Source organism: Pleurodeles waltl, chromosome 9, assembly GCF_031143425.1.
Source record: "Pleurodeles waltl isolate 20211129_DDA chromosome 9, aPleWal1.hap1.20221129, whole genome shotgun sequence".
In the NCBI taxonomy this organism is placed as follows: Eukaryota; Metazoa; Chordata; class Amphibia; order Caudata; family Salamandridae; genus Pleurodeles; species Pleurodeles waltl.
This window is the reverse complement of record NC_090448.1, coordinates 1,150,918,285-1,150,945,527: the sequence shown is the minus strand read 5'-3', so window position 1 is coordinate 1,150,945,527 and position 27,243 is coordinate 1,150,918,285. Positions and strand designations below refer to the sequence as shown.

General features: G+C 46.4%; 1 protein-coding gene across 9 annotated transcripts in view; it reads left to right on the top strand.

Annotated features, from left to right (window-relative positions):
* Nucleotides 1-27,243, top strand: part of RYR3 (ryanodine receptor 3) — a 1,450,647-nt gene that overhangs the window by 1,222,725 nt on the left and 200,679 nt on the right. For all 9 annotated transcript variants that reach the window (XM_069208992.1, XM_069208994.1, XM_069208991.1 and 6 more), the window contains one exon: nucleotides 9,861-9,942. In XM_069208992.1, coding sequence (XP_069065093.1) covers nucleotides 9,861-9,942 — 82 coding nt within the window. The remainder of the gene's footprint in view (nucleotides 1-9,860; nucleotides 9,943-27,243) is intronic.

The following is a 27,243-nucleotide window of genomic DNA, read 5'->3' as shown; positions in this document are numbered from 1 at the left end:
GTGTTTGGGTCAGAGTCTGAATGAGCACCGTTCACCCCCATCCAAATAACAGTAGCCCTCCAGACAACAAGACCTTCCTAGCAGACAACGAAAGAGAAGACAAGAACTTTGCCCAGTCACCTGAGGCAGCACCAGAACATGACTAAGCTCTGCTCCTTCTGCACCGAGCCACCAAACTCACCCTTTTACTCAGACACGCACTGTTCATCTCTTGTGAGCCTTTGGTGAGACTGGCTGCTGCTCTCGCATGTATTCATAAACATTAGGGTTGTTTAAGTGGCTAGCAAGGCATTATGGGGCATATTTATGAAAGGGTTGTGGTACATGCATGACGTAAACCAGTAAGTAAAATATTTGAAGCCACGGAAAGCCACTTTAAGTGGCTTCAGAAATCTGGAGCAAGGCAGTGCAAATCGCTGCATTGCCTTACTGTGCCCTGGGAAGGCGTTCCATGGGTGTTCCTACGCAACCCCCATGGTTTTTGATGCATTCCTAGACTTACAAAAACATGTAAACCTGGGAATGCGCCAAAAAGATACGCCTCCCCAAGAGAGGCGTAACAAGGAGAAATATTATTTCTCCTCATTACTTCCTCTTTCTATGTGTGCTGCATTCTCTCAGGATTTGTAGGAAGCTAGCTCCCTATATGGTGCACTAAACATAAGTACACTGTGCAGAGTCCAGTGGATCCCCAGTTGGTTTGCCAAGGCAAAAGTAGATAGTCCTAACGCTTTATTTGAGTGGTAGTTTGGGCGAGCAATTAGGCTTATCAGAGGGTTTTGCTGAACATTTATTGTACTCACAGAGGCAATAAATGAGACACACACTCAAAGAATAAATCGGATTTAGAAAACAAAACACTTCTTTTTATATATATTTTGAAACCAAGAACTTCGTTACAAGGTAAGCACGTTTTCAAGCATAAATACTTTTCACTTGCAAGAATGGACACAGTGCAATTTTTGTGTTCTTCAATGTTATCCTATGAGAGGAAAACAAAGTCAGCAAGCAGGTAGTATACAGTGATTTACAAGAACAATCTTGTGTGTTTAAGGTGAGTAGTGGGCAAGGGCCAAGGCAGCACCCACAATACACCCTTAGCGGAACAGGGGTGGCAGGGTGCAGGGTGCAAAACTGCATCGGATGCCCAGTGCGTTCCTATGGAGATTGGTCTTTGTGGAAAGAGGCTGCAAGCTAAGACTGGGCATCCTGTTTGGGTGAGCCACCAAGTGGGCTCAGGTCTTGCGATGCTCTTGGACGTAGGGTCACCAGTGGCTCTCCTCTTTTTGGTGTCCCGGTGCAGAGGGTTTTTGGCCCGCGGGTGTCCATCAACAGTGGCGGTCTCAGTGGAGGGGGCCTACAGAACAGGGTGCAGGCGTGGATTGGGGGACCAGTCCAGGTAGACCAACAAGTGGGCTCAAGTCTCCTGAGGCTAGGGAATGTGGTGACACCAGTGGTTCTCTTCCTCTCGGTCCGGGGCATCTGGGTGCAGACGTGCAGTGGACTGTCGGGGTTAAAGTTGTAGGAAGCTGGCCCAGTGTGTGGTGGACACCTATTGTGTCACACCTTATACTCTGTTCAGGCAACCCTGATTAGATAGTGTTACAGTGTCTAGACAGCCAGGGCTCTCTAGGGTAGCTGTAGTGAGCAGCCACCAATACTGGAATCAATATTGGGGTATGATTCTGACATGTCTATTAACCAAACATGCCCAGATTTGGAGTTAACATTATGTAGCTAGGCCACTGAACCAGTGACCAGTAGATAGATAAAATGGCTTCTCCGCACTTACGAAGTCCAGAGAATTGGAAATGGAGTTTGTAGGGGCACCTCTGCTCATGCAGGGGTGCCCATACACACAAGGACCTACACACTGTCCTTTGGGCTGGAAGGCCCTTCCATAGGAGTGACTTACAGTGATCTGGTGTAGTTACCAGCAGTGAAAGGGTGCATGCACCGTTTCACGCAGACTGCAAATACCAGGCCTGCAGACACAGTTTGCATGAGCTCCCTTGCGTGGCATAATACATGCTCAGCCCATAGGAGACCCCTGGTGTACCAATGCCCTGGGTACCTAAGTACCATCTACCAGGGACTTACAGGGGTACACCAGTATGCCAATTGTTGGGTGTATGAAGTACCAAAACAACCAAATTTGGATGAGAGAGCACAATCACTGGGGTCCTGATTAGCAGGATCCCAATGAAAAAAGTCTAAGCATACTGACACCAGGCAAAAAGGGGCAGTAACCATGCCAGAAAGAAGAAACTTTCCTACAACTGTCAGCAGCTGTGGTCGCGGTTAAGATGGGCTTACACAAAGAGGCTGCAGGCATCGGTGTGAAGTTCACACTGGGCATACCCACAATGGATCTTGCTTCTGGAGAGGCTGTGGACCAGGTTGGCATAGTTGGCCCACTTCGACAAGGGCTGGGAGGCTTGGGTGAAGTGGTAATGTCTTGCGGTGGTTTTGGCAATATGGAGCCTTCAGCAGTTCTTGGGTGCCTGCAAGGATGCAGGGGGCAGCTCGGATTCTCCACGGGAGTTCCTGGTGCTGGGGTGAAGGCTGACAATCCGTCTTGGCTTTTGGAGGGTCCAGCACCTGGAGAACAAGGCATCTTTCTCACAATTGTCCAAGTCCACAGGCAGGCTGGCAGGATGGGTGCCAAGACCGTCACAGATCTTCAGTTCTTGCCTTTTTCGTCTCTGGAGTTTCCTTCTTCTCTTCTTCAGGTCGGCAGGGATCTGAGTTCTAGGGTTCACGGGTACTACCTAAATACTCAATTTAGGGTTGTTACAGGGAGTATCAGGTGGGAGCCAGTGGGTACTCATTGCTCACCAACCAATGTGGAGGAACTTACAAAGTGATGTCCACTTCAGCTTGTCCACCTTATGGGTGGGACTGGCCATGAGGTGGGCACACCTCCTAACCTGCCTTATTTTCCCACCTGCCTTACCACCAAAAGTGGGGCCAGGATGTGGGGGTCAGCTATCTCCGCCATTTGGAGAGACAATGGGCCGCCTTACAAAGGTGGCTATCCATTTAAAGCTTCCCGCCCTTGAGATGCCCATCCTGCCTGGGTGAGGTGCTAACACACCTACCCAGTGCAGGCTTTTGTCTCTGGCCCTCGAGAGTGCTGGCTCTCACCTTGGTGTGGCTGAACTGGTCAGAATCAGTCAGTGAACACTCCAGTAACTGGTAGGTTTTCAGAGGGGACCTGTAAGGTGCCCTCCAGGTGCAGGTATTGGTGAATCCAAAACTAGCATCAGGGTGGGCTCACAAATCCAAGATGTTTGATACCAAACATCCCTATCTTCAATGAAGCTAGCATGTAGTTGGGGGACTCATTGTGACCAGTGTCCAGCGCGTGTATTTAAGAGGCTGCCCTGGTCACTTACTGTGTCTGATAATCGACAAAGACATAGCAGGGGCATATCTGCTCATGCATGTATGCCCTCACATGTAATATAATGTACCCTGCCTTAGGGCTGTAAGGCCTGCTAGAGGGGTGACTTACATATATGACATGCAGTGTTAGAGGACTGTGCCATGTCGTGTTTTCACTTTTGTCTGCACCAAGACATGCAGCCCCCAATGGCAGGCTGTCATGTGCTTGGTGAGGGGTGCCTGTGGGTGGCACAATTCATGCTGCAGCCCTTAGGGGCCCTCTTTAGTACCCCAGGCCCTAGGTACCGGGGTACCATTTACTATGGACTTACAGTGGGTGCTAAAGTTTTTGCTAATTGGGAAAAAAACAGCTGTGTAGTTTTGGGGAAAGAGATCTGGCACTGGGGACCTTGTTAGAAGGTACCCAGTGCACTTTCATTCGAAATTACACCAGAAACCAAGCAAAAAGTGAGGGGTTGACCATGTCAAAAGAGGTACTTTCCTACAGGATTGTTTCTGTGCAGGGAGGGTCGCCTTCCTGCACAAAAACAATCCTGTATGCAACACAGGCACCCTTGCACCATCGTGCAAGGGTGCCAGCGTTGGTGCTTGGCTGCCAAAAAGGCAGCAGCACAGGGGAAAAAGGAAGGAATGTGTTGTATGCCTGAAATACAGCAAATTCCTGTCCTTTCCGAGTGGCGCAGCGCAGCAATGCGACACCATCCCATAAATATGACCCCAAGCCTTCATCTAGAGACAGCCTGAAGGCGCTGTATCTTCAGCACAAAGACTACCACTATGTTGTGGCGCCACGCATTCGCTGGTTTCTTAGTGTAAAGGGCTTTCCCAAAGACTTACCACTTTAAGGGTCATGAAAACATCTCAATGACTTTATTGTTCATCTAAACCGATTGTAGATTTTGGCAGCTGTTATTTATCTAAACTGATTGTAGATTTTGACAGCTGTGCTGGCCAAGATGTATGTATGAGTCAGTAACAAACAAAAAATTAATCAAGATAGATTTTATGGAGATTGTATGCAGTCTTTCAGGTCTGTGCTGTGTTCCTTGTAAAGTGTAGCAATTTGCCTAAGTATGAGTAAACCGCTTGCTTCAAATTGAAATATGCCATGTTTTTTTTCCTGGCTTCCAACAATGACAATAGTTTTTCAAGCCTGCCGAAGAACTGCGGTTTCCTTCTGTTACGATTTATATTTCTTAAACTTCCATTAAGGATCCTGACACATTAAGGTCAGACTGAACTTTCCAATATATGATTGTGGGCTCACTGCATTCATCTTGATAAAGGCAGTGAGGTGGTAGAGGGATTCAAGAACCAACAGTTTACCATTCTAAAACACATTCCAAAGCATATGCAGTATTTAGGTCAATAAATATGCTAAAATCTGTTAATTCGAACATTTGGATAGCAGTAACTTTAGTGTAGTGTATTTTGTTCGTTGTTAAACTTATAGGAAATAAAAATGGAGGGACCATCTTCTTAATTGTGAAATAAAAATGAAATGTTTCCATGAATCAAAAACCCTTTTGCAGCCACCAGTTATCTCACAAAGATTGTGTTCAAGGTTTGAGCTATGAGACTAATTCAAGGGTGTGCAAAATTCGCAGAGTTAAAACAGTCAGGTTTTTGAAGGAAAAGCAAACATTTACAAAGCAACTTTCTGCAGGATAATCCTGAAGGGGCGAAAAACCCTGGCAGGGTCGTCATGAATAGTCCTTGTAAGCAGGGTGTGCAAAAGGGGGTCCTGGGCATAGAGTGGGAGAGGGCTGCAGATAGCCACTAGGACAGGCGAAGGACAGGGACAGCGAAGAGAGGTGAAAACCAGTAGTAGAGGAGAAATTCACCAGATTTCACCAGTTGTTACCAGTATGTTTTATTCATTCCTAACTGCTCTTAAATACGATTGATCTAATTTGCAAAAATTGCAAACTTGCAGTTCGCTGTGGCAAATGACATAGTACAGTGATTTTTCACTCTCTAAATCTGTACAACTTCACCCACAGACGCCCCCTTCACTTATTAAATTTGTCACATCTGTAACCTACCTGGCTTGTGGTTTATCTCAGAAATAACCACGGCTAGATGTGGGAGAGCTAAACATTATACCAATGATTAAACATCAGCTACCATCTTATGATTCTGAGAAGGATCGTCCAGCTACTTCAGACAGCACCGGCTTTGTGACAGCCGGGCCTTGTGCTGTCTCACCTTGACTACTGAAGCACGTAAGAAGGCGCTGCTAAAACTGCAGGAAAGCTAAATGGAGGAACCAGGCTATGCTTAATGTTAAAGTAATTTGCACACATGATCCCACTTGTAAAGCACTTCACTGGCTTTCAGTGGCACAGGGAATAACGTTCAAATCACATTGCACTGTTTTGAAACCCTACGTTCAGAATCCTCACAGGAGGTAACTCCACAATATACAACAATCCACGCAGGGGGACTACCAGAGCAAGACTGATTGCATAAAACTGATTCAGTCGAAAGAGCCATGGAAGCTGGCCAATCTGTGGTACCCGTGTAAAACTCGAGAGCTCACGAAGACCGGACCTAAGTCATCATCTAAGTATAGCAGAAAACAAAAACGGCAGCTGATCCTCCTCAGGGAGGATTTCTCCACTCAGCCTAACAGCACTGCTTCACCGCTGCCCTTCTGAAAAGGATCCTAGAGTCCCTGTAGGTGAAGTTCACCCACCTGGGGGCTCTGAACCTCTGAGGGTCTACACAGAACACCTGCGAGGAAGGGGGTCAAAATGGTGACGATGCTTCTTATCTCAAAACAACGGTGTAAAAACAATGAAATAAATAAATGCATAAATAGATATGGCATTCTCTGGTGAAAGGTTGTCCCTCTGTTATAAAAAATAGGTGACACTGGTGAACACTAGCCTTCACTCCCTAGGAAGAATGGATAACATGATTGGATCTTTGTGGCTTCACAGCCTTTATTATGAGGCTACTTTAGAATGGCCATTAAAAGATACACAAACATGGAGAAAAGCAATCTGCTGAGGGCTTAGCTCGTCATAGAAGAGAAAGGTCAGATGCCTCGTTCTGAGTGGAATAGAAGGATAGTCTTCAATGAGACAAAAGGAGCATAGGAAGATGTGGGCTTTGGGAATGAGCATCACATTACCATTGTTTATATATTACTCCAGTATTGGAACTGTCATAGATTCACATGCTTGACTACTTCCCTGTCATCGAGATGGGAGTCCCTGGTGTAATACATAAGATATGCTTAAATATATACCTGCATTATATGCATAAGGACTTTAGCGTAGTAACCTATCACAGCCATTTTGTAAAAAAGACTCAAACTCAAAATTTCAACCAATCAGGCTGCACCACCCTCTAGAGGCCTCCTGTGAGGAATTGCCTTCCCTCAGATTTTTTCACTGCACGTCGTGCTGAGGACTTTTCTTTGAGCTCTGCTCCGTTTTTTCTCTCAGAAACGTATTCTCTGGAATTTAGGAGTTTACATCTCTTCTTCTGGTGCTTCAAACTGGCTGCCATGTCAGAAACACCAAAAAAGGAGCTTTTCAGATCCTGTGCAACCTGTCTGAAAAAGAGATTATATGTGGATGACCCACATGATGATTGCAGATACTGCTTATACCCAAATCACAAGACCAAAGACTGCAAGATATGTAGAATATTTTCTACAAAGACTTTAAAGGACAGAGAGGGTCGTCTTCTTTTGTGGCTTCAAAAAGGTAAATCCAGCCATCCAGCCTCTGACGAGGACAGTGCCTCATCTTCTATCTCTGTCTCAAAGACACCTGTTAAGAGACAAAATGAAGGCTCAGATATTCAGAAACCCCCTAAAATCCTCGTGGACGGGGCGACCCATCTCGTCGCCAGGGCTCTACTCGTCATCTACGACTCTTCTGTCAACGGTCTTGTCTATAGACCTCACGTCGACAGCCCTGCCGATGATACCTCCAATGACGCCTCCGTCCATGACGCCCTCATCGACAATACTCCAGTCGACGGCATTTTTGTCGTCAATGCTCCTGTCGATGACGCCTTCGCCAACGGCTACCTTCCTGTCGACGATCAAGCTAATGCCTACACAAAGGCAAAGACCATCTTCACTCTTTAAAAGTGTACAGAGCATATGCCACTTACAACACATACCATCCCCAAGTAAGGTATCAAGACTTTTACCATCACGCCTCTTGGATGATGATGATTCAGATGATGACGGAGTATATGGAGTGGCTAGGAGTCCATCCCAATTACATCTGAAATTCCAGGAATATTCTGACGATGACTCATATTGTGACCAGCACTACTATGATACACTTCAACAATAGCAACAGGAAATGGTATGTTTGCACTTCGGTCTGGTTTCTGACCTGCAAACCATTTTAGCAGATTATAAAGAATGCTTCTGTCCACAGCCTACAGTTATTCCCAAGCCAATTATTTCAACACCAAGTACTCCACAGTCGCTACATCTGCAGGTACATCCTACCACTCAGCATGTTTCTCTGCAAAATCTGCAAATCCACGCTTCGTCAGATGATGAAGTGGAAGAGGGGGAAGTACTTACAACACAGGATGAGTTGGACGACTATATATTGCCAATGCCTGCCTCCTTGGAGCCAACTTCTGTCGAGTCCCCTGCAGAAGATATTGGTACATTCCATAATCTATTGGGGGAAAGCTGCCACACGAATTGAATTACAATGCCAACAACCCAGCAAGATTGTTTCTTGTATGACTTTAAAAAACCTCATCGGAAAGTCATCGGAGCTATCCCAATAATAGACCATGTATGAAATCAGGGTTTTAAAATAATGCGTAACCCTGCTACTGTGCCAGCGGTCTTGTCTAAGTACAAATTAATGGATGACGCTCCTGCCTGCCTATCAGGTCATCCGAAGCCGGATTCAGAAATTTCCCAAGCTGCACAAAGACATTCCAGGTACCCTTCTGCACCTCTGACCACGCCTCCGGATAAGGAAGGTAGGCACCTTGATAACATCGAGAAAAGATTCTCCTCAATGTCTGCCATTGTGGTGCATGCAGCAAGCTCCTTGGCGCTCCTTGGCAGGTATGATAGGCAGCTAGGGTTGACATCGCTCACTCCTTAGACGAGCTTCCAGAAACTAATAAAGCAGAAGCAACAAAAACTCTTCTGGAAGGGCAGCGCTCATCTTCAGAGATAATAGACTGTGCGCTAGATATTGCTGCTATGAGTTTTAGGCTTTTGGCTGGATTAGCAGTGTTAAGGCCCAAGGATGGCTTAAAGCCACTAACTTTCGATCCGAAGTCCAAACGAAGACTCTGGACCTTCCTTATGGTGGGGAAGCCCTTTTTGGCAAACATGTCGACAACCCCCTTCAGACAATCAAAGCATACACGGATACTGCCAAATCGCTAGGCTCCCTACAATATAAGAAAACTCCCTTTCGAGGTGCCAGAGGCAGAGGACAGTCTTTCTTTCGTGGAGGATACCAGCAATACAAGTACCCACCTTATTCCTATAACTTCCAACCTACCAGCCCCCAATATCACCAAAGACAACTGCCTGCAGCGGCATATAGCAGGCCTCCTCACAGCGGAAAGTCTGGGAGGCAAGCCAAAGATCATTCCTGCAGGCAATGACAACTTCCAACTGCCGGCTGCCTCTCGCTCTTCAGTAAAACACCACCTTCATTGTTGGCGTCAAATAACAAACGACAAGTGGGTCCTAGACATAATACATGAATCTATGAAAGCTTCCAATACCGGAGAACTACAGTTACAAGTAAGTAACTTATTTCTTCCTCAGCACCTCTGTTATGACAAAATGTACCAAGGCCTTTTCAGGTGCCAATGCCTGCAAAATGCGGTTTGCAACTCATAAAGAATCGCAAAGATAAGGAAGTGTGAAAGGGTGCCCCCATATTGTGATATAATAGGAAATGTATCATTGGTTTGCAATACAATTGTGGTCACCATGCATTGACATGTTATAGCCCTGTCAAAGCGGGGGTATGTATTCAGAAAGTTGAAGCCATCTGTGTTCGACACTTTCTAATTTAAGAATGGCAGCTGTGGGTATCAGACAGTGATCAAGGGGGCTACTACATCCTTACCTTATGTATGTTAATGAGGCAGGAGTTTTATTGCAAATGATTGTTTTGCACTGTGGCTGATTAGTACATTAGTTGCAGCGTAACTGTCAGGTCAAGTTGCAAAGTAGTTGCATAACACACAGACTGCTTTGGGACTTGACCTTAGTAAATCAGGCCCTTCATCCTGAGCTGTGTTCTTCTCTCTGGTCTCTAGGGGAATGGTTCTCGACAATCCTTTTTTGCACCACATACCATCAGTTCAGTGTTCATTACCTCAGTTTGCAGAGGCTCCTATAAAAGTAGTTTTTGATACACAGCTCTACTGCTCTGACAATGTCTGATTATTACCCCCAGGTTTGTAACCTCTTGTTTCTTTTTTAGGACTCCAGTCAGATTGAACTCTTAAAAGAGCTCCTGGACCTTCTGCAGGACATGGTGGTGATGCTGCTGTCACTCCTGGAAGGTGAGATGTTCTTATTTATGCACACGTTTATCTTCCTTTGTGGCTTTGAGTGCCACATGGTGGCTCTGATATTGGAGCCTGATCATGGATCTGGTTTAGAGTTTTCAGTTAATAGAAAATCCTCCAATTTCTGCAGCAAGTGCAAAATACAGAGGCAAATCCACCAGCTGAATTTTCCTTATCATCGACGTAGAAGCACTGAGGAAATTAAACTAGTGAATTTATCTCCAGATTTTGCACTTCCTCTAGAAATCAGAGGCAGTAAATTAGGCCCTAAGGTTTGATTATGTACCTACCTCAAAGGAAGAAATTGGGAGGGACATTTGTCTCACTCTTAAACTCCATACCTGGTGGTTCTGATTTGAAGAGATGACAGCCAGTTTATCAGCACGGTCACCACTCTGACCTTTTTGAAAGGGCTACAAAATTGTCTCAGCCTTCTCCTGCAAGAGGTCTTCTTCTCCAGCATCCCCAGTCTTTCAAAGCATCCCTCTTATTGGGCTGAACATTAAACACCTTTTCAACAACTGTTCCATGAGTCCAAACACATACGAATAGGGAAGAGGCTCATGTTTACTCTCTATGCTTTCCAGACCACATAAAGAAAACAAAGGATCCTATGCAGTCCATTTGCTATTTAGGTACTTCGGTGGTGTTTTAAAATTGGGCCTCAACTAACCATGTGTGCCATGACAAGGACATTAGGGGTTCCAGGCCCAGGGACAGCACCACAGTAAGGCCAGGTAAGATTATGAAAGGATAAGGACTTGATGAGGTAAGGGCTTAGGGTGCTGCAATCTGATAGCGATTTCTAGCCTCAAATTCCTTACCGTTGAATATCCTCAGGCATCAGACTGGATCCAGAACATTTTCGAGCAGTACTCAGAGACATGTGAAGACTGCTGCGCCGTGTACCCCAAGGCATTGAGGGAGCAATCCCTGAAGTTCCTAACCGCGCGACGTCGGTCTCCTCCACATCGCTCGAGGTCTTGTTCACTTGGGAAGGTCTAGTACTGTTCATCATCATGCTCTAAGTCGTCAAGGAAGTTTGTTAAGTTCCACAAACACAAGAAGTCCAAACACTCTTCGACTTCCCCATGTCCATTGAAGTTATCTAATGAGATGAGGGAGCGTCTGCACTCCAGGCGAGTCAGTGGGCCTGATCATGAGTCCATCGATTTTTCCCATTGCAACCCCTGCCCAATTCTAAGAATTTTATGAGGCCATGCATCTAACCTTTCGGTGGCCAGGCCCCTCTGGAGAGCCTTTGGGACCCACAAGCAGGGGAGATGCCCCAACAGGGACTACACTGGTGGGTTTGCCCTCAGCGCCAGTCGGTCCGCAAGGATCTCTCGCTGGATCCAGAGCAGAGCCGCTGGAGAGACCAACACCTTCCTCAGCACCCACTCCTACGCAGACACCCCCGGTGCTGCTGACGCCCCTAGGTGGTGCCATCTCCATTGTTATTCCTGACACTGAGCCAGATGGGTGTCCCGCAACGCCACATCCGGCGGTGACCTAAGACATTCTTCCCAGAGCAGTCAGTGCCTTATTTGACGGATAGACATGGTAAGGGAGACATTTGGGAGGAGTCTGTGGGCCCTTATTGAGATGACCCAGTTGAGGAGTACAACTGGTATTAGGAACTGGATGAGACCAGTGGGTTGGACCCCTCACATGACACTGGCCTGGTTTTTCCTCTGACTGTGGCTACAGAGGAGCGAGCCCCGTTTGCAGTGGTGGTGCACAGGCTGGCTGAGGTGCTGGAATTTAACCTACCCTCAGTGGCAGTCTTAATGGAGTTGTTTCAGCAAGGAGTCACACCCTCAGAATCTTTACTCTCATTCAGTGAAGGTCTTGCAGACTTTCTAATTGTGGCCTGGTCCAAGTCCTGCACAGGATATCCTGTGAATAGGACTTTCGCTCACCGCCATCGCCTTTCTCCCTGGGATACTGTTTTGCTTTCCTTATATTATGACCGAGCTGACAAAACTTCTCTTGAATGCACTTCTTAGTTTAAAGAAGACATTTATTATTAGTACTTTACCACGAGGTTCCTGAAAGACGAGATTAGTAGGATGGAAGCACACGTTTAAAAGTAGTTGCAGCAATGAAAGCAAAATATATCAAAGTACTTCTCAGTTGCAATGTACACAACAAATACATGTTATTATGTTATAGCATAACTTCAAAGCAAAGAATAAAAGTCAAAATTTCATCACCGTAGGGCCTATCACTGCTCGTCATCCTTCTCATGCCTGCAAGTTGATGACTCCTGTTCAACTGCGAGAAGGAGATTTTCCACCCAAACGGGAGGCCAGGCAGCTGACGTCCACTCCTGACTGAAGTCCTGGAGAATCTCCCCTTGCTGCTGCCCAGGGACACCGTTAAAAAAGCCTGGCTCCTTCCTCTCAGACTTTGGAAATAAAACAAGCCATTGTAGATTGGCCAGATCTCCTAAGCCTCTCCTCTTCCCAAGGCTGAGCAGAAAGGAAAACACAAAATATACACTCTCTTATCACGTTAGGGTTCGTGTGAATTCAATTTGAAAAACACAGCTTGGTCTACCAGGTGGAAAAACACAGCTCATCTGCAATGTCTCAACTGCCATGTCTAACTCCACGTTAAAGTCAATAGGCAGCTAACCTAAATACCAAATGTAATGTCTAATGCCATGTTAAAGCCACTAGGCAGCTAAACTGAATACAGAATGCAATGTCTAATGCCACGTTAAAGCCAATAGGCAGCTAAACTGAATACAGATCGTAATGTCTAATCCCATGTTAAGGCCAATAGGCAGCTAACCTAAATACCAAATGTTATGTCTAATGCCACGTTAAAGCCAATAGGCAGCTAAACTGAATACAGAATGTAATGTGCTCCTGATGAACATTGAACAACTAATATGCGCAGTGGTGAAACACAAAGTCATTGGTCAAACACAATAAATGGCATAACATCTCCACCCTATGACCAAAGTCTTTTGTTTACATACCTCTTATTTCAAACAAAAACAAAAAAAACAAAAACAACAACAACAAAAAAACATTATAAGCAAATCAGATTTGAATGATAAAAGCAATCACTGTAAAGCAATGGAAGTGGATTAACATATTGATCTCATAACCTTTCACATCAGATACACCTACAATGAAAAGACTGAAGCTTATATACTCTGATTGGGATAATTACTGATTGAATAGTGTCTCTAAAACAGCAAGTTGATGTAGCATGAGTTCTACTCATCTAAAGGTACACGGTCCACCTGAAAGGTTTGCTGGAATGTAAGTGAAAGTCAGGGTTCCACACGAAAAAACACAGACAGTTAACTGGCAATGTTGCTTAGTTCCAGTGGAAGAACGTATTCAAACAAGTTGACAAACTTTATATTGATCCCATGTAGAACTTGAACTGAAGGCGCCAGTTGCGCAAAATGGATCCATGGGGTTTGTACTTTAATCAATCAGGTTCAGGTTGGGGGTGCGGTCCCTCCCCTGACCCCACACGCAAATACCCGAAGGGAGAGCACACTCATGGTCAGTGGCAAGTCGTGGTAGGATCTGCAAAAGAAAAAAGTATGACTTTTCTTGCAAATAACATTTGTCATCTGAAAGGTGCCCTTCTTCTTCCTTTCCTTGTTTTATAATCAGCAGGATGTCATTGGGGCCCTTTGTTATGATTTCTGCAGGTTCTGGAGGGTCATTTAGGGATTCAACCCACACCTTAGCAATGAGGTTTATATCTGCTGCACCACAGCTTCCCTTTCTCTGCACTGTCAGAAGGACTGGGGCAGACTCCTTCTTTACCAAACATCCATTCACTGCACTTTTGACAAGTTGGGCAATCCTGTCTCCAATTTGTATGAATAAATCAGATTCTCTTCTAGTTATCAGCCTTATTTTGATTTCTCCTTAGTAATCTGCAGCAATCACTCCCCCTAAAACCTAATCAATTTGCCTTATCTGTCCTGGTAACTATCCTCTCCCCAACTGATCTTTGCCTGTTTGTGGGACAGATCTCTGTTGTGTGTGCTGACAAATAGGACATTGCAAAATCACTGTTTTTATCAAATCTAGAGGAATGTACATCTCTCTAATCTCTGCCCACCTGTAAGTGGCTTTTTCTCTCAGATGTCCACATTTCTGGTGCACCCACTTAGCCATCCCCACCAAGTCAGAATTCTGGGTGGACACTTCTGTCTCTGAAATTTTGGCTTTAACATCTGCAAGGGAATTGAACCAGTTATGTTCAAGCCACGTGGAAAACCAAACAGCTAATCCATTGGCAGTGAACCAACAATCAGTGTAAAAATGACACATCTCAAGCAGCTCTTTCTTTAAAGTCTGACACACATTGTACAACTCTGCATATTGGTTACTTTTTCCTTCTCCTGTGGTAGACAACAACTTTTCAGTAACTGGATTGTATAACACTGCTTTCCATTGTCTTTTAGTACTCATGCATTTCAATGAATCATTAGTCAAACAAACACACTTTTTATCCTCAGGACAAGAATTCAAATGGTGCACTCAATTTCACTAGTGACTCTTTTGCCTGTGGTACCTTCTGCACCCTCTCCTCATCCTGTACAGGTGCTTGTGACACCTGTTCATGTAGGGCTGCAGTGACTCTATCCCTGTTTTGTATGTGACAGATCCAGTGTATGATACTAGCCTCTTGTGCCTGTCCTATACTGTGAGATTTAGTTGGACTCATCACCAACTGCATGATTGATATTTCAGGTTTCAGAATTAAGTTATCATTTAATGTCATTTGCTCAGTATTCACTAGAGCCCAATAACAAGTCAAAAGCTGTTTTTCAAAAGGAGTACAGCGCTCCACAAAGTCAGATAGTTTTCTAATCCAAAGTTCCAGGGGCACTCTTGTCTTCCCCTGATTCTGATTTACATGTAATTCAGTGTTTCCCTCTTGCACTGCGCACAACTCTAAAGTCTGTTGAATTATTTCATTTGCCAAATCAAAAGCACGCAGCTGCTTCTCACTCCCTTCAAACTCATGTTTTTTCCTTGTTACTTTGTACCAAAGTGTTAAGATTTTACTCAGATGAGGGCTATACTGTTTCCAAAAATCAAACAAGCTTGTGGAACTCGGTGTCTCTTGCTTAGTGCAAATAGTAAGAAACTCTAAAATCTTTTGTTTTACCTGTGACAACATCTGCCTATTTTCTGGATTCCACTGAATTTCCAGAACCTGCACATTTTGCGACAGTACTTCTGCCTTGTCTGAATTAATTTTAAACATCGTACTTTGCAAAAGCGGTCTGAATATAACATTCCCAACTTCGTGCTCAGTGTAATCTTTTAAGGAATGCACTTCAACTTCCAACAACCGTGGGCTGCTCTGCACACGGAGATCTACGCTCTGCTCAAAAGGCTCACACTGGTCCCCACCTTTTTTAACCTCCTCATTACTGGAATGGGAAAAGCCAGATTCTCCTACAACAGCAGCATTATCTTGCAATAATTTGTTCTGGCTAATTTGCTCATGTAAATTCTTATTTTCATGTTCTAACTGCCTGCATCTCGCATGCATTTTTCTGTAAGCAGACAAAAGTATCCAAACCCTTCTGTCAAGAACAAAAGGGACATCATTTCTTTCAAAAAGCACATTTTCTAAATATGAAAACACTTTTGCTTTATCCAAGCACTCATCCCAAGACTCACAAAGTCCTGATAAACAAGAAAACATGTTTCTCACAGCACCATAAGGCAGTTTATCTTCACATGCATTTTCAAACATGGTCTGCCGTGCTTCTTTAATTCTCTAAACAACAAAAACAATTACACTTTTAAATCGTGCCCTTCCAAGCTCCAATTCGACTCCTAGACTGTCGACTAATGCCATAATGTTTTGCTTTCCTTCTCTTATCTTATGACCGAGCTGACAAAACTTCTCTGGAATGCACTTCTTAGTTTAAAGAAGACATTTATTATTATTACTTCACCCCGAGGTTCCTGAAAGACGAGATTAGGAGGTTGGAAGCACATGTTTAAAAGTAGTCGCAGCAATGAAAGCAAAATATATCAAAGTACTTCTCAGTTGCAATGTACACAGCAAATACATGTGATTATATTATAGCATAACTTCAAAGCAAAGAATAAAAGTCCGAATTTCATCACCGTAGGGCCTATAGCTGCTCGTCATCCTTCTCATGCCTGCAAGTTGATGACTCCTGTTCAACTGCGAGAAGGAGATTTTTCTCCCAAACGGGAGGCCAGGCAACTGACGTCCGCTCCTGACTGAAGTCCTGAAGAATCTCCCCTTGCTGCTGCCCAGGGACACCGTTAAAAAAACCTGGCCCCTTCCTCTCAGACTCGGGAAATAAAACAAGCCATTGGAGATTGGGCAGATCTCCTAAGCCTCTCCTCTTCCCAAGGCTGAGCAGAAAGGAAAACACCAAATATACGCTCTCTTATCACGTTAGGGTTCGTGTGAATTCAATTTGAAAAACACAGCTTGGTCTACCATGCGGAAAAACACAGCTCATCTGCAATGTCTCCACTGCAATGTCTTACTCCATGTTAAAGCCAATAGGCATCTAACCTAAATACCAAATGTAATTTCTAATGCCATGTTAAAGCCAATATGCAGCTAAAATGAATACAGAATGTAATGTCTAATGCCACGTTAAAGCCAATAGGCAGCTAAACTGAATACAGAATGTAATGTCTAATGCCATGTTAAAGCCAATAGGCAGCTAACCTAAATACCAAATGTAATGTCTAATGCCACGTTAAAGCCAATAGGCAGCTAAACTGAATACAGAATGTAATGTGCTCCTGATGAACACTGAACAACTAATATGCGCAGTGGTGAAACACAAAGTCATTGGTCAAAAACAATTAATGGCATAACAGATACCAGTTTCCACACCCAGTACCCCATCCCAGAGAACTTGGTGGCCTAGGCATCCTCATTCAGCTTCTACCCTGGCGCATTCCCTGCCACTCTACCGGATAGGGAATCCAAGAGGCTGGACGCCTTTGGTAGGAGAATGTTCTCCTTCACCAGCCTGGCACTGCAGTCGGCAAACACCACATGCCTATTGGGCCAGTATTCCCATACACTATGGGATTCAGTTGTGCAAATGTTGTCTATGGTGCCGGAGGAGGCCTAGACCATACTCTCTCAGGCTGATGCCAATGGGAGAGATTCGGCTAAGTACACCATCCGGTGTGGACATGATGCGACCGACTGGATGGGCAGAGCTGTTTCAACATCAGTGGCCTTGCAGTGGCAAACCTGGCTGAGAACATCTGCCCTTTCAGGGGATATCCAGACTTCCCTCATGGACATGCCTTTTAATGGCTCTCACCTTTTCGTAGACAAGGCTGCTTCAGCTCTGGAGTGCTTCAAGGACAGCAGGGCTACGTCCAGGTCCTTGGGCTTGTCTATGGCCCCTTGTCAACTCCAATCCACCTTCACCCCTTTTGTGGCCAAAGAACGGGTCTCCAACCGCCCCCATACCATCCCAGCCACCACGGCTAGCAGGCTTCCTAGATTTTTCATGGCCGAAGGGACAGGGTTCCATAGACCATGTGGGACAGGTGACCAGTAGTCAGGTCAGTCAACCCCACACCCCCTTCAGACTATGGCAAACCTCCTGCACTCGCTGGTGGTTCACTATCAACATGCCGAAGTCGCACTTCACTCCCTCCCGTATGGTCCATTTATTGGACCTGTTCTGGACATGGTGCAGTTTTGGGCCTATCCCCCAGAGCGGCAAGTCCAGGATATTCAGGCTATGATACCTATGTTTCAGTCTCTATCCCGGATCAGTGAGACTGACTCGGAGGAAGGTGGGCCTCATGGCTTTCTGCATCCTGCTTGTGACACATGCCTAGTGGCATATGCAGGCTCTCCAGTGGGGCCAGTGAGGGCCGCATTAGGGGAATCTCTCCAACATGGTCCAGATCTCGGAGGGAACCACAGTTGGTTTAGTCATAGACCCTTCTGCCTTCACCAACCAGATCTAATGGTGGTAACAGATGCATCACTCCTCAATCAATCAATCAAAATGTATAGAGCACGGCAAATCACCAGTGAGGGTCTCAAGATGCTGGATCTGTATGCTGCTGTGTGGAGGAATGATGTATTGAACATCCAGGTCTTTAGTTCTCTTCTGAATTGCTGGAGTGAGGGTGCGGATCTGAGGTGGAGGGGGAGGTTGTTCCAAGCCTTGGCTGCCAGGTGCAAGAAGAAGAACCCTCCTCTGTTGGCTCGACAGATCCGTGGGGTGTCTGCGAGTGACAGGGAAGCTGATTGGAGGTATCTGGTCGTTTGGTGGAAGGTCAGGTGTTTGTTGATGTATGCTGGTCCTTCATTGTGCAGGGCCTTGTAGGTGTGGGTCAGCATCTTGAACTGGCATCTCTTCTGAATTGGGAGCCAGTGTACTTTTTTGAGATGGGGTGAGATGTTGGTCCTTCTGGAAAGGTCAAGTACAAGACTTGCTGCTGAGTTCTGTATTGTCTGGAGTCTCTAAGGAGGCGTGCTGTTATTCCTATGGAGAGCCACTTTCCTTAGTCCAGTCTGCTGGTGATGATATCCTGTGTGACTGTCCTTCTGCTGTCTGCACGGAGCCACCTGAAGATCTTGCGGAGCATGCAATGGGTGTGGAAGCAGGCGGATGAGACTGCATTGACTTGTTTCTTCATGGATATTTTGCCTTCCAGGATGATGCTGAGGTTGCGGGCGTGATCTGTTGGGGTGGAGGGAGAGGTGCCAAGCTTTGCAGGCCACCATGTGTCAGTCCATGGTGAGGTGTTGTTCCCAAAGATGAGGACTTCTGTTTTTTCGGTGTTGAGTTTGAGACAGTTGTTCTTCATACAGTCCGCTATGTTCATCATGCATCTGTGGAAGTTAGCTTTTGTGGTGGAGGAATCTTTGGACAGTGCGAGGATGAGCCGTGTGTCAGCGGTGTAGGAGATGATGTTAAGCCAGTGTGATCTGAGTGTGACGGACAGGGTGGGTCATGTAGGTGTTGAAGAGGGTCGGGCTGAGGGACGACCCTAGGGGGACTCCATAGATGATCTTCTTGGGCTCTGAGGTGAACAGTGGAAGACTGATCCTTTTGGTTCTGCCGTTGAGGTATAAGGCGATACATTTAAGGGTGTTTCCTTGAATCCCGATGTGGTGGGGTCTGTTGATCATGATGTGGTGGGAGACAGTGTCAAATGCAGTGGACAGGTCCAGGAGGATGTGGGCTGCTGTTTCCCTACAGTCCAGGAGGGCTCTGATGTCACCTGTGGCTGCAATCAGGGCTGTCTCGGTGTTGTGGTTAGCTTGAAATCCAAATTGGGATGGGTCCAGGAGGTTGTGGTCTTCTAGGTGTTGGGTGAGTTGCTGGTTGGCTCTTGGGCTGGGTTCAACCATCTAGGAAAGGTAGAGATCAGAGGACTCTGGTCTCCAGCGGTGTCTTAACTCCATATGTGGAACTTTGGGCTATTCGCTTGGCATTACGAGCCTTTCTTCCTTCGATCAAGGGGAGGCTTGTGCAGGTGTTCACGGACAACACCACCGCCAACTGCAACAAGCGAGGTGGAGTGGCATTGTGGCCCCTTTGTCAAGAGGATCTGTGCCTCTGGACATGGCTGGAACGTAAGGGCATTTCAAAGGTTGTTCAACACATGGAAATCTATCTGAACGCCAGAGCAGACAAACTCAGCTGAAGATGTCTAGTGGATCACAAATGGCATCTCCATCCAGAGGTGGTGCAAGGTCTCTTTCAGCAGTAGGGAGAACCTTGATTAGATTTGTTCACCACCATCAAGAATGCCCAATGTCAGCAGTTCTGCATGCTGGAGTTTCCAAGGTGACTCTGGCTCCGAGCTGCTTTTTGTCTTGCGAGGAGCTCCAGCCTCCTGTACTCCTTTCTGCCAGTACTACTCCTGTCCAGAGTTCTCAAGAGGATCTGGAACGACCGGGTGTCGGAGGCTGGCTCAGTATATGGTGTACGCCTATATGTGAGGCACCCTGCACTGAGTCTAGGCAACCCTTAGTGATAGGGTAAGTGCTTTCTAATAACCAAAGCTCTAAAAAGGGTAGCTGTGGAGAGCACCTAAGGCTTATCAGAGCGGGTGTAAAGCAATTGCAATAACCACAGAGTCAGTCGGTGATTTACACCCAAGAAAGAACCACACCAAGTGTTAGAAAAATAAGATATTATTTAATAACATACAGGCACTGAATTAACTTTGGTATATCTCCTAACCAGAGATATGAAAACACAAAAATAAACTTCAAAACAGGTAGGTGAAAGCATAAAATCACATGGTCCCCTGTGGGGGGGGGGGGGGGAACTATATGCTAAAAAAAATGGGATAAGACTAGTACAACCAAACAAGACTAATACTCAAGGATCCTAAGGGTTGGGGAAGTACTAAAGCACCAGAGGTATGTGGTAGAGTTTCACCAGGAGCCTGTATGCAGAAGCGTTACTTAGCACCATTATCCATAGGATAACATAGGAAAGTCACAGTCGGAAAAAGGGTGCATAAGGAACCTTCCCAGAGGGCCCAGAGGAAACCTGTTGGAACAAGGAAGGTTCAAGAGTTCCACCACCTATGGATACCCAGGGAAGTGGAGTACCTACACCAGGGAGCCTAGGTGGATAGGCATGAAGTTGTCAGAACCTCCCCTTGAAGTCAATGGGGACCTCAGCTGCCTACCTGCTGCAGTGACCTGTGGACTAGGCCGGTGGAACCCAGGTGTGGATTCCAGACAAGGAGTACCTGAGGAAAGAGAGGACCGGGTCCAAAACACCCGTAGTTGCCCATGGGATGCAGGAGGGCAATGCCAACCTTTCTCGCGGGTACCTCTCTGTTGGCAGTTGTCTTGGAGTGGTAGCTGTGGCATCCAGGCGATGCAGAAGGATCCCAGGAGTCATCCATGAGATGTCCCATGCCAGTCGTTGAATTGCAGAGGGGTCAGTGACCAGTAGGGCGACCAAAAAGCCTTGGCAAATGCAGAAGGAAGGGTGCATGAAGAGTTACAGAAGCCTGGACCAGCAAGGTCCAGGGGACTCAACCTTCATAGGTAAGTCAGGGCCAGCTCTCAGCAGTGAGAAAAGGCAGCAGTAATCAATGGAGACCCCAGGAGGACCCTCTGGCAGCAGGCACAGGGAGTCTCAGGGAGGCCTCAGCAGCACAAAGAAGATGGATGCCCACGCTGCAGGAGCTGCAGGGAGGATGTCGGTCTTGGAGCTGTGTGATGCTGAAGGCTGGGGCTTCTTGGAGCTACGAGGTCTTTGGACTGAAAAGCCAACAAGCCTTGGGAACGACAGACATGGTGCATGGGTATTCTGTTCCAGCAGCACCAGCGAGGGACCACCGACTTCCCAGTTGCAAAGACGACAGGTCAGACCTCTGGAGAGACACAGAAAGAAGTATTTGGGACAACAGGATCCAAAAAACGGTTGTCGATGTTGAGGTGCCTGCGGTTGCAAGGGAGAGACTCCTTTAATCCAGAGGAGATTCCTTCTGGATGTCCTTAGTGCAGGGAGAGTCCTTGTGACTCTAGAGGATGCACAGCCACAGATGTTGGAGAGTCCTTGCAATGCTCGGGGACAAATTTGCAGTAGGAGCCCTCCTACCAGTTGCAGTCTTGTCTTGATTCCCAGTGAAGTCCAGCAGCAGAATCTGGTGTCCAGGTTGCAGAAGTAGTCTTGATGATGAATCTTGTAGATGCATCTTGCAGACGAGTCTTGAGGAAGAATCTGTGGTCCCACCTTCAGTTAAGTAACCCAGTCAGGGGGTTGGACAACTACTGCAATGACCCACCTATCAGAGGAGTCAGGAATGCTACTCTACTGGACTGACCAGTCAGATGCTCCCAGGGACCACTACTCATCTTGTTTCCAAGATGCCAGTATCAAGTAGGCACCTGGCAGAGCCCCGGGCAAATCTCTAGGGGAGGAGCTAGACAGGAGGGTAGTCACTCCCATGGTCTTTGTGTGTTTTGCACCAGAGCGGGAGCTGTGGGCTACTGCACTGGAAGAATCCAGTTTTGCAAGGAGGGCACCAAATGTGCCCTTCAAAGCAGTCTGGTGGCGCTCAGGAGCACCCCCACCCTAGCCCAGTGACACCTCTTTCTAAAGGAGAGGTGGTAACGGAAATCCTTTGTTCTGTCTTCCCCTGCCCAAGATAAGCTCATCAGCAGGAGGGCAGAACAGTACCTGGGGTCTGCAGTAGCAGTTGCTTGCACGCATACCCAGCAAGGCTGAACAGGCACACATGGGAGAACCCTCTAAGGAACCCCCAAAGTACATGGTATCATGCAACTAGCACTGGAACTTGTGTAGTTGCATGATTCCAACATGTTTGATACCAAACATGACTAGGTTCGGTGAAGCCAATATGTAGTTGTACATCTCGTGATGACCAGTTTCAAATACATACCTTAAATTGGCTTCCCTGCACTTACAAAGCCTAGAAAATGGAATCTGGGGTTTGTACGGGTACCTCTGCTCGTGCAGGGGTACCATCACACTCACAACCATGCACTCTGCCCTTGGGCTAATGGGCCTACCTTAGAAGTGACTTATACTGTCAGAAGTGCAGTGATCGTGATATAAGGTAAACCTTATATCTAGGGTGAAAAGTGCATGCACTATTTCACACAGACTGCAGTGGCAGGCCTGTAGACATAGTTTGCATGGGCTCCCATGGGTTACACAATATATGCTGCAGCCCATGTGAGACACCTGGTGTAATAATGCCCTGGGTACCTAAGTACCATTTACCAGTGACTTACAGGGGTACACCAGCATGTCAATTGTGTTGTTTAAGACTTACTCACCAACCACATTTAGGGGAGAGAACACTGACACTGGGGTCCTGGTTGGCAGGATCTCAGTGTACTGCAGCCACAACACACTGACACCAGGCAAAAAGTGGGGGCAGGCATGTCAGAAAGATCCTACTTTTCTACATCAGGCCCAAGTCATTCTTGTGGCTTCGGATTGGGCACAGAGAGTCTGGTATTGTGAGCTGTTCAGCATGACTGTCAGTCCTCTAGTCAGGCTGTTTCTTTCTTTGGTAGGATCTTTTGGCGTAGCAACAGGGCAGGGTTCTGCACCTGCGCACCCTCCACCTGCATGCATGAAGATAGGGCAGCGACAGTTGACAGCTTTTCACCTTCCTCCCGAAGTCTGTGATGGTATTCTGGAAACCAGGCATCCCTCCACCAAGTCGATATACCCCTGCCATTGGGATAAATGTGTGTCATGGTGTGCTTCCCTCAACGTTAAACCATTTTCCGCACCTTTATCCAGGTTCTTTTGTTTGTCCTCTCCTTGGTCCAGCACGGCTCTGCTACTGGGATGGTCAAAGTGTATCTTTCTTCTATCTCTGCATTTCTGCGGTTACTCAATCAACCTTCTCTTTCCAAATCCCATGTTGTAGCCAGGATCATTAGAGGTCTGCAGCGCGTTTTGCCCCCTCATGCCATTTATCATGCCTCAGTGCGACCTCAACTTTGTACTCCCTTTCCTTATGTATGCACCATTCAAACTTTTGCACAATTTTTCTCTTTGGTTGCTGACCATTAACAGTGCCTTTTTAGCGGCCAACACTTCGGCCAAGAGGGTCAGTGAATTGCAGGCCCTCCCTGTGCACCCTCTTTACACCTCCTTTTATCCAAACAGGTCCTTTGCACACGTGCCTCATTTCTTCCCAAGGCTGTCATTCCCTTCCATGTAGTCCAAAGCATTACCCTGCCTGGTTTCTTTTGTTACTCCAGTATTGGAACTTTCATAGATTCACATGCTTGAATCATTCCCCGTCGTCGAGATGGGAGTCCCGGTACAATTTTCATAAGTAATGTTAAAACATATTGAAGAGAAAAAGGCCCTAGGCCTCTTCAATTTCATAGTCTATCAGAGTCATTTTGTGAAAAGGACCAAACCTGATCCTCCACCAATCAGGCGACAGCACCCTTCAGAACCTCCTGAGAGAAGCTCTAGCACCTCAGATTTTCTACTGCACGTAGTGCTAGGGAGTCTCCTCAGAGCTCTGCTCTGTTTTCACACCTTTATTCAGCTCTTTTTCTCTCAGAGAAACTCATTTATTTGGATTTGTCAGATATTTTTCAACTATGTCTGACAAGGAAAAGAAAAGTCTCTTTAGAGACTGCAAGACTTGTGGGAAGAAAATACTTCATTCTGAAGATCCTCATCAAGACTGCATTTACTGCCTGTACCCAGATCATTCAGCCAAAGACTGTAAGATTTGCCGTACTTTTTCTTCTAAGACCTTAAAGGATAGAGAAGGCAGATTATTAATATGGCTGCAGAAACTGAAGCATAGGAAGGATCCAGTTTCTGATTCTGAGAGTGAGGAATCATCAACATCCAAGAGATCAACTAAAAGGGCAAGATCACGCTCTAGATCTCCCTCACAAATCTCAAGGAAAGCCCTCAAAAAGACTGCTTCAGGGTCTTATAAGGGTCGCAGCCCATCTTCTTCCCCAACTAAACTCTCAAGTAAAGAGGGGAAAAGACATGCTTCCAGTTCTGAGAGGCACAGGAAATCCTCATCTGTTCCACCATCTGTGCCTTTCAAAAAGCCATCCTCTGTGACTGGAAAGAAGGCCTCGTCGACGGATTCCCCGTCGACGGCACCGTCGGTGGGCGCATTGCCGACGACAACAGCTACTTCAGGTTTTCCATCGTCAACGGCTCCGTCTGCAACATCGTCGACGAGAACAAGTACACCACCGTCGACGAGAACTGCAACGACGACATCAGCGTCAACGACCGTCTACACCTCGTCATCGTCGACAGCGCTGATGTCAGTGTCAGCCCTACCGTCGTCGACGACTTCGTCGACGGTAGACTCGTCGGCGAAGATTTCTGCTATTAAAATAACGGTGCGTCCAGCGTCGACGGCACCGTCCACGACAAAGTCAATCTACACGTCGTCGACGACACCGTTGACGACACCGTCGACAAGGGAAAAACCTCAAAAAAGAACAGAAAAGTTAACTCCAACCCACACTTCACCTAGTAAGGTATCCTCCCTGGTATCAGTACATCTTTTGGAGGGAGATGAAGATTCAGATGAAGATGGGCCTTTTGGAACAGCCCACAGCCCCTCTGAATTGAATGTAAAATACCAGGAAGAGGAGGAATATGAGGAAGCTTATGATCCCCAGGCTTGCTCGGAGCATCAGCAGTATCAGCAGGGAACGTATATTCCTTCTGACCTGCTTACTGGCCTTAGAGCGATGTTAGTGGATTACAACAGAAGGTTTCCTCCACAAGGAGAACAGCCTCCTCCATCTCCCATTTCTGGTCTTTCTACTCCACATCAAAGACCAACGTCTTTGCATCTCACAGATGTGGCCACCCCGGACATGACAATTCCCCAAGACACTGACATTTCAGAAGGAGATTAGGAGGAAGGAGAGCTCATAGATACTCACTCAGAGTGGGACGAATATATTATTCCTGCTCCATCTTCTCCTTCGCATTCGAAGGTGGAGTCCCCACCTGAAGACATTGGAGGTTTTCACAATCTCCTGGAGAGGGCAGCCAAGCGTTTTGCTTTACCGCTACCTATGAAGCAAACAGATTGTTTCCTTTATGATTTTAAAGAGCCCTTCCAGAAGTCTGTGCGCTCTATCCCGATGGTGAACTACCTGTGGGAAGAAGGCCTTAAAGTCATGACTAATCCGGCAACAGTCACAGCAGTTTTACCACGTCTGGATAAGAAATACAAAGCTCCTGATGATGCACCAACATGCTTGACAGGACATCCTCCTCCAGATTCAGTAGTAGCTCAGGCGGCTCAAAGAAGATCAAAAAATCCTTCTGCTCCGATTTCCGCGCCCCCAGATAAGGAGGGTAGAAAGCTAGATAACATAGGGAAAAGATTTTCGTCTATGGCCAGCCTAGTGCTTAGAGCTGCCAACTCCTTGGCTATTTTGTCTCGATACGACAGACAGCTTTGGGCGGATATTGCACCGTTTATTAATCAACTGCCAGAAGACGTAAAATCAGAGGCAAATAAGACTGTGCAAGAGGGTCAACGCAAGTCTGCAGAGCTTATAGACTGTGCAATGGATATAGCGACCACTGCTTTCAGACAGCTAGCAGGTGCTGCTGTATTAAGAAGACAGGGCTGTCTCAAAGCCACCTCATTTCGCCCAGAAGTCCAGAATAAGATCCTAGACTTACCCTTTGATGGCCAAGCGCTATTTGGGAAACATGTGGACGAAGCCCTACAGTCAATTAAAACGGACACGGACACAGCAAGGTCATTAGGGACCCTGCAATATCGAAGATCGTCCTTTCGTCCTAGGGGGCGTGGCCAGCCCTCTTACAGAGGGTGATATCAACAACAGAGATACTCTTCCTATCCATCATCTTCACAACAATATCGGCCATACTACTCCCAAAGGCAACCGACTCAACCAGCCTATACTAGACCGGCAGTCCGTGGACGTTCAACCCGCCCCGCCAAAGATTCAGCTCGTAGAACCTGATGTTTTCGAGGCGCCGGCTACGCTCAGTCCTCCTCCTATCACCCTGGGCGGGAGAATTTCCTTATTTCTCAGTCAATGGCAAACCATTACGTCAGACAAGTGGGTCCTACAATTAGTGGAACGGGGCCATACTCTAGAATTTGTCCAGATACCTCCCTCCAACCCTCCCCGCAGGACTCCTTCAAGATATCCTCAACAACTCAAAGAAGAGGTCTACAAGCTCCTTCTCAAGGGAGCTATAGAGAAGGTGCCTCGGGCTCAACGAGGAACAGGATTTTATTCCAGGTTCTTCATCATTCGAAAAAAGTGCAAAGATTGGAGGCCGATCCTCGATTTAAGGCAACTAAATGTATACCTAAAAAAGCAGTTGTTTCGAATGATCAGCCTGCAAGACGTCCTTCTGCGTCTCAATCAAAGAGATTTTATGTCATCACTAGACCTCAAAGACGCATACTTCCACATACCAATCCACCCTGCCCACAGAAAGTATTTGAGATTTACCGTAGCCGGGAGCCATTATCAATATCGCGCCCTTCCCTTCGGGCTCAAATCAGCCCCAAGAATATTTACCAAATGCCTAGCACCAGTTGCAGCCTTTCTCAGGAGAAGAAAGCACCAGGTCTTTCCATACTTAGATGACTAGTTAGTAAAGGCAAAGACTTACACAGGAGCACACAAGTCAACAAGAAGGTGCGTTTCCTTACTGACCAATCTCGGATTCACAATCAACTGGGAGAAGTCCAACCCTCTACCAGTACGCATTATTACTTTTCTGGGAGCAAAACTGAACACGGAATC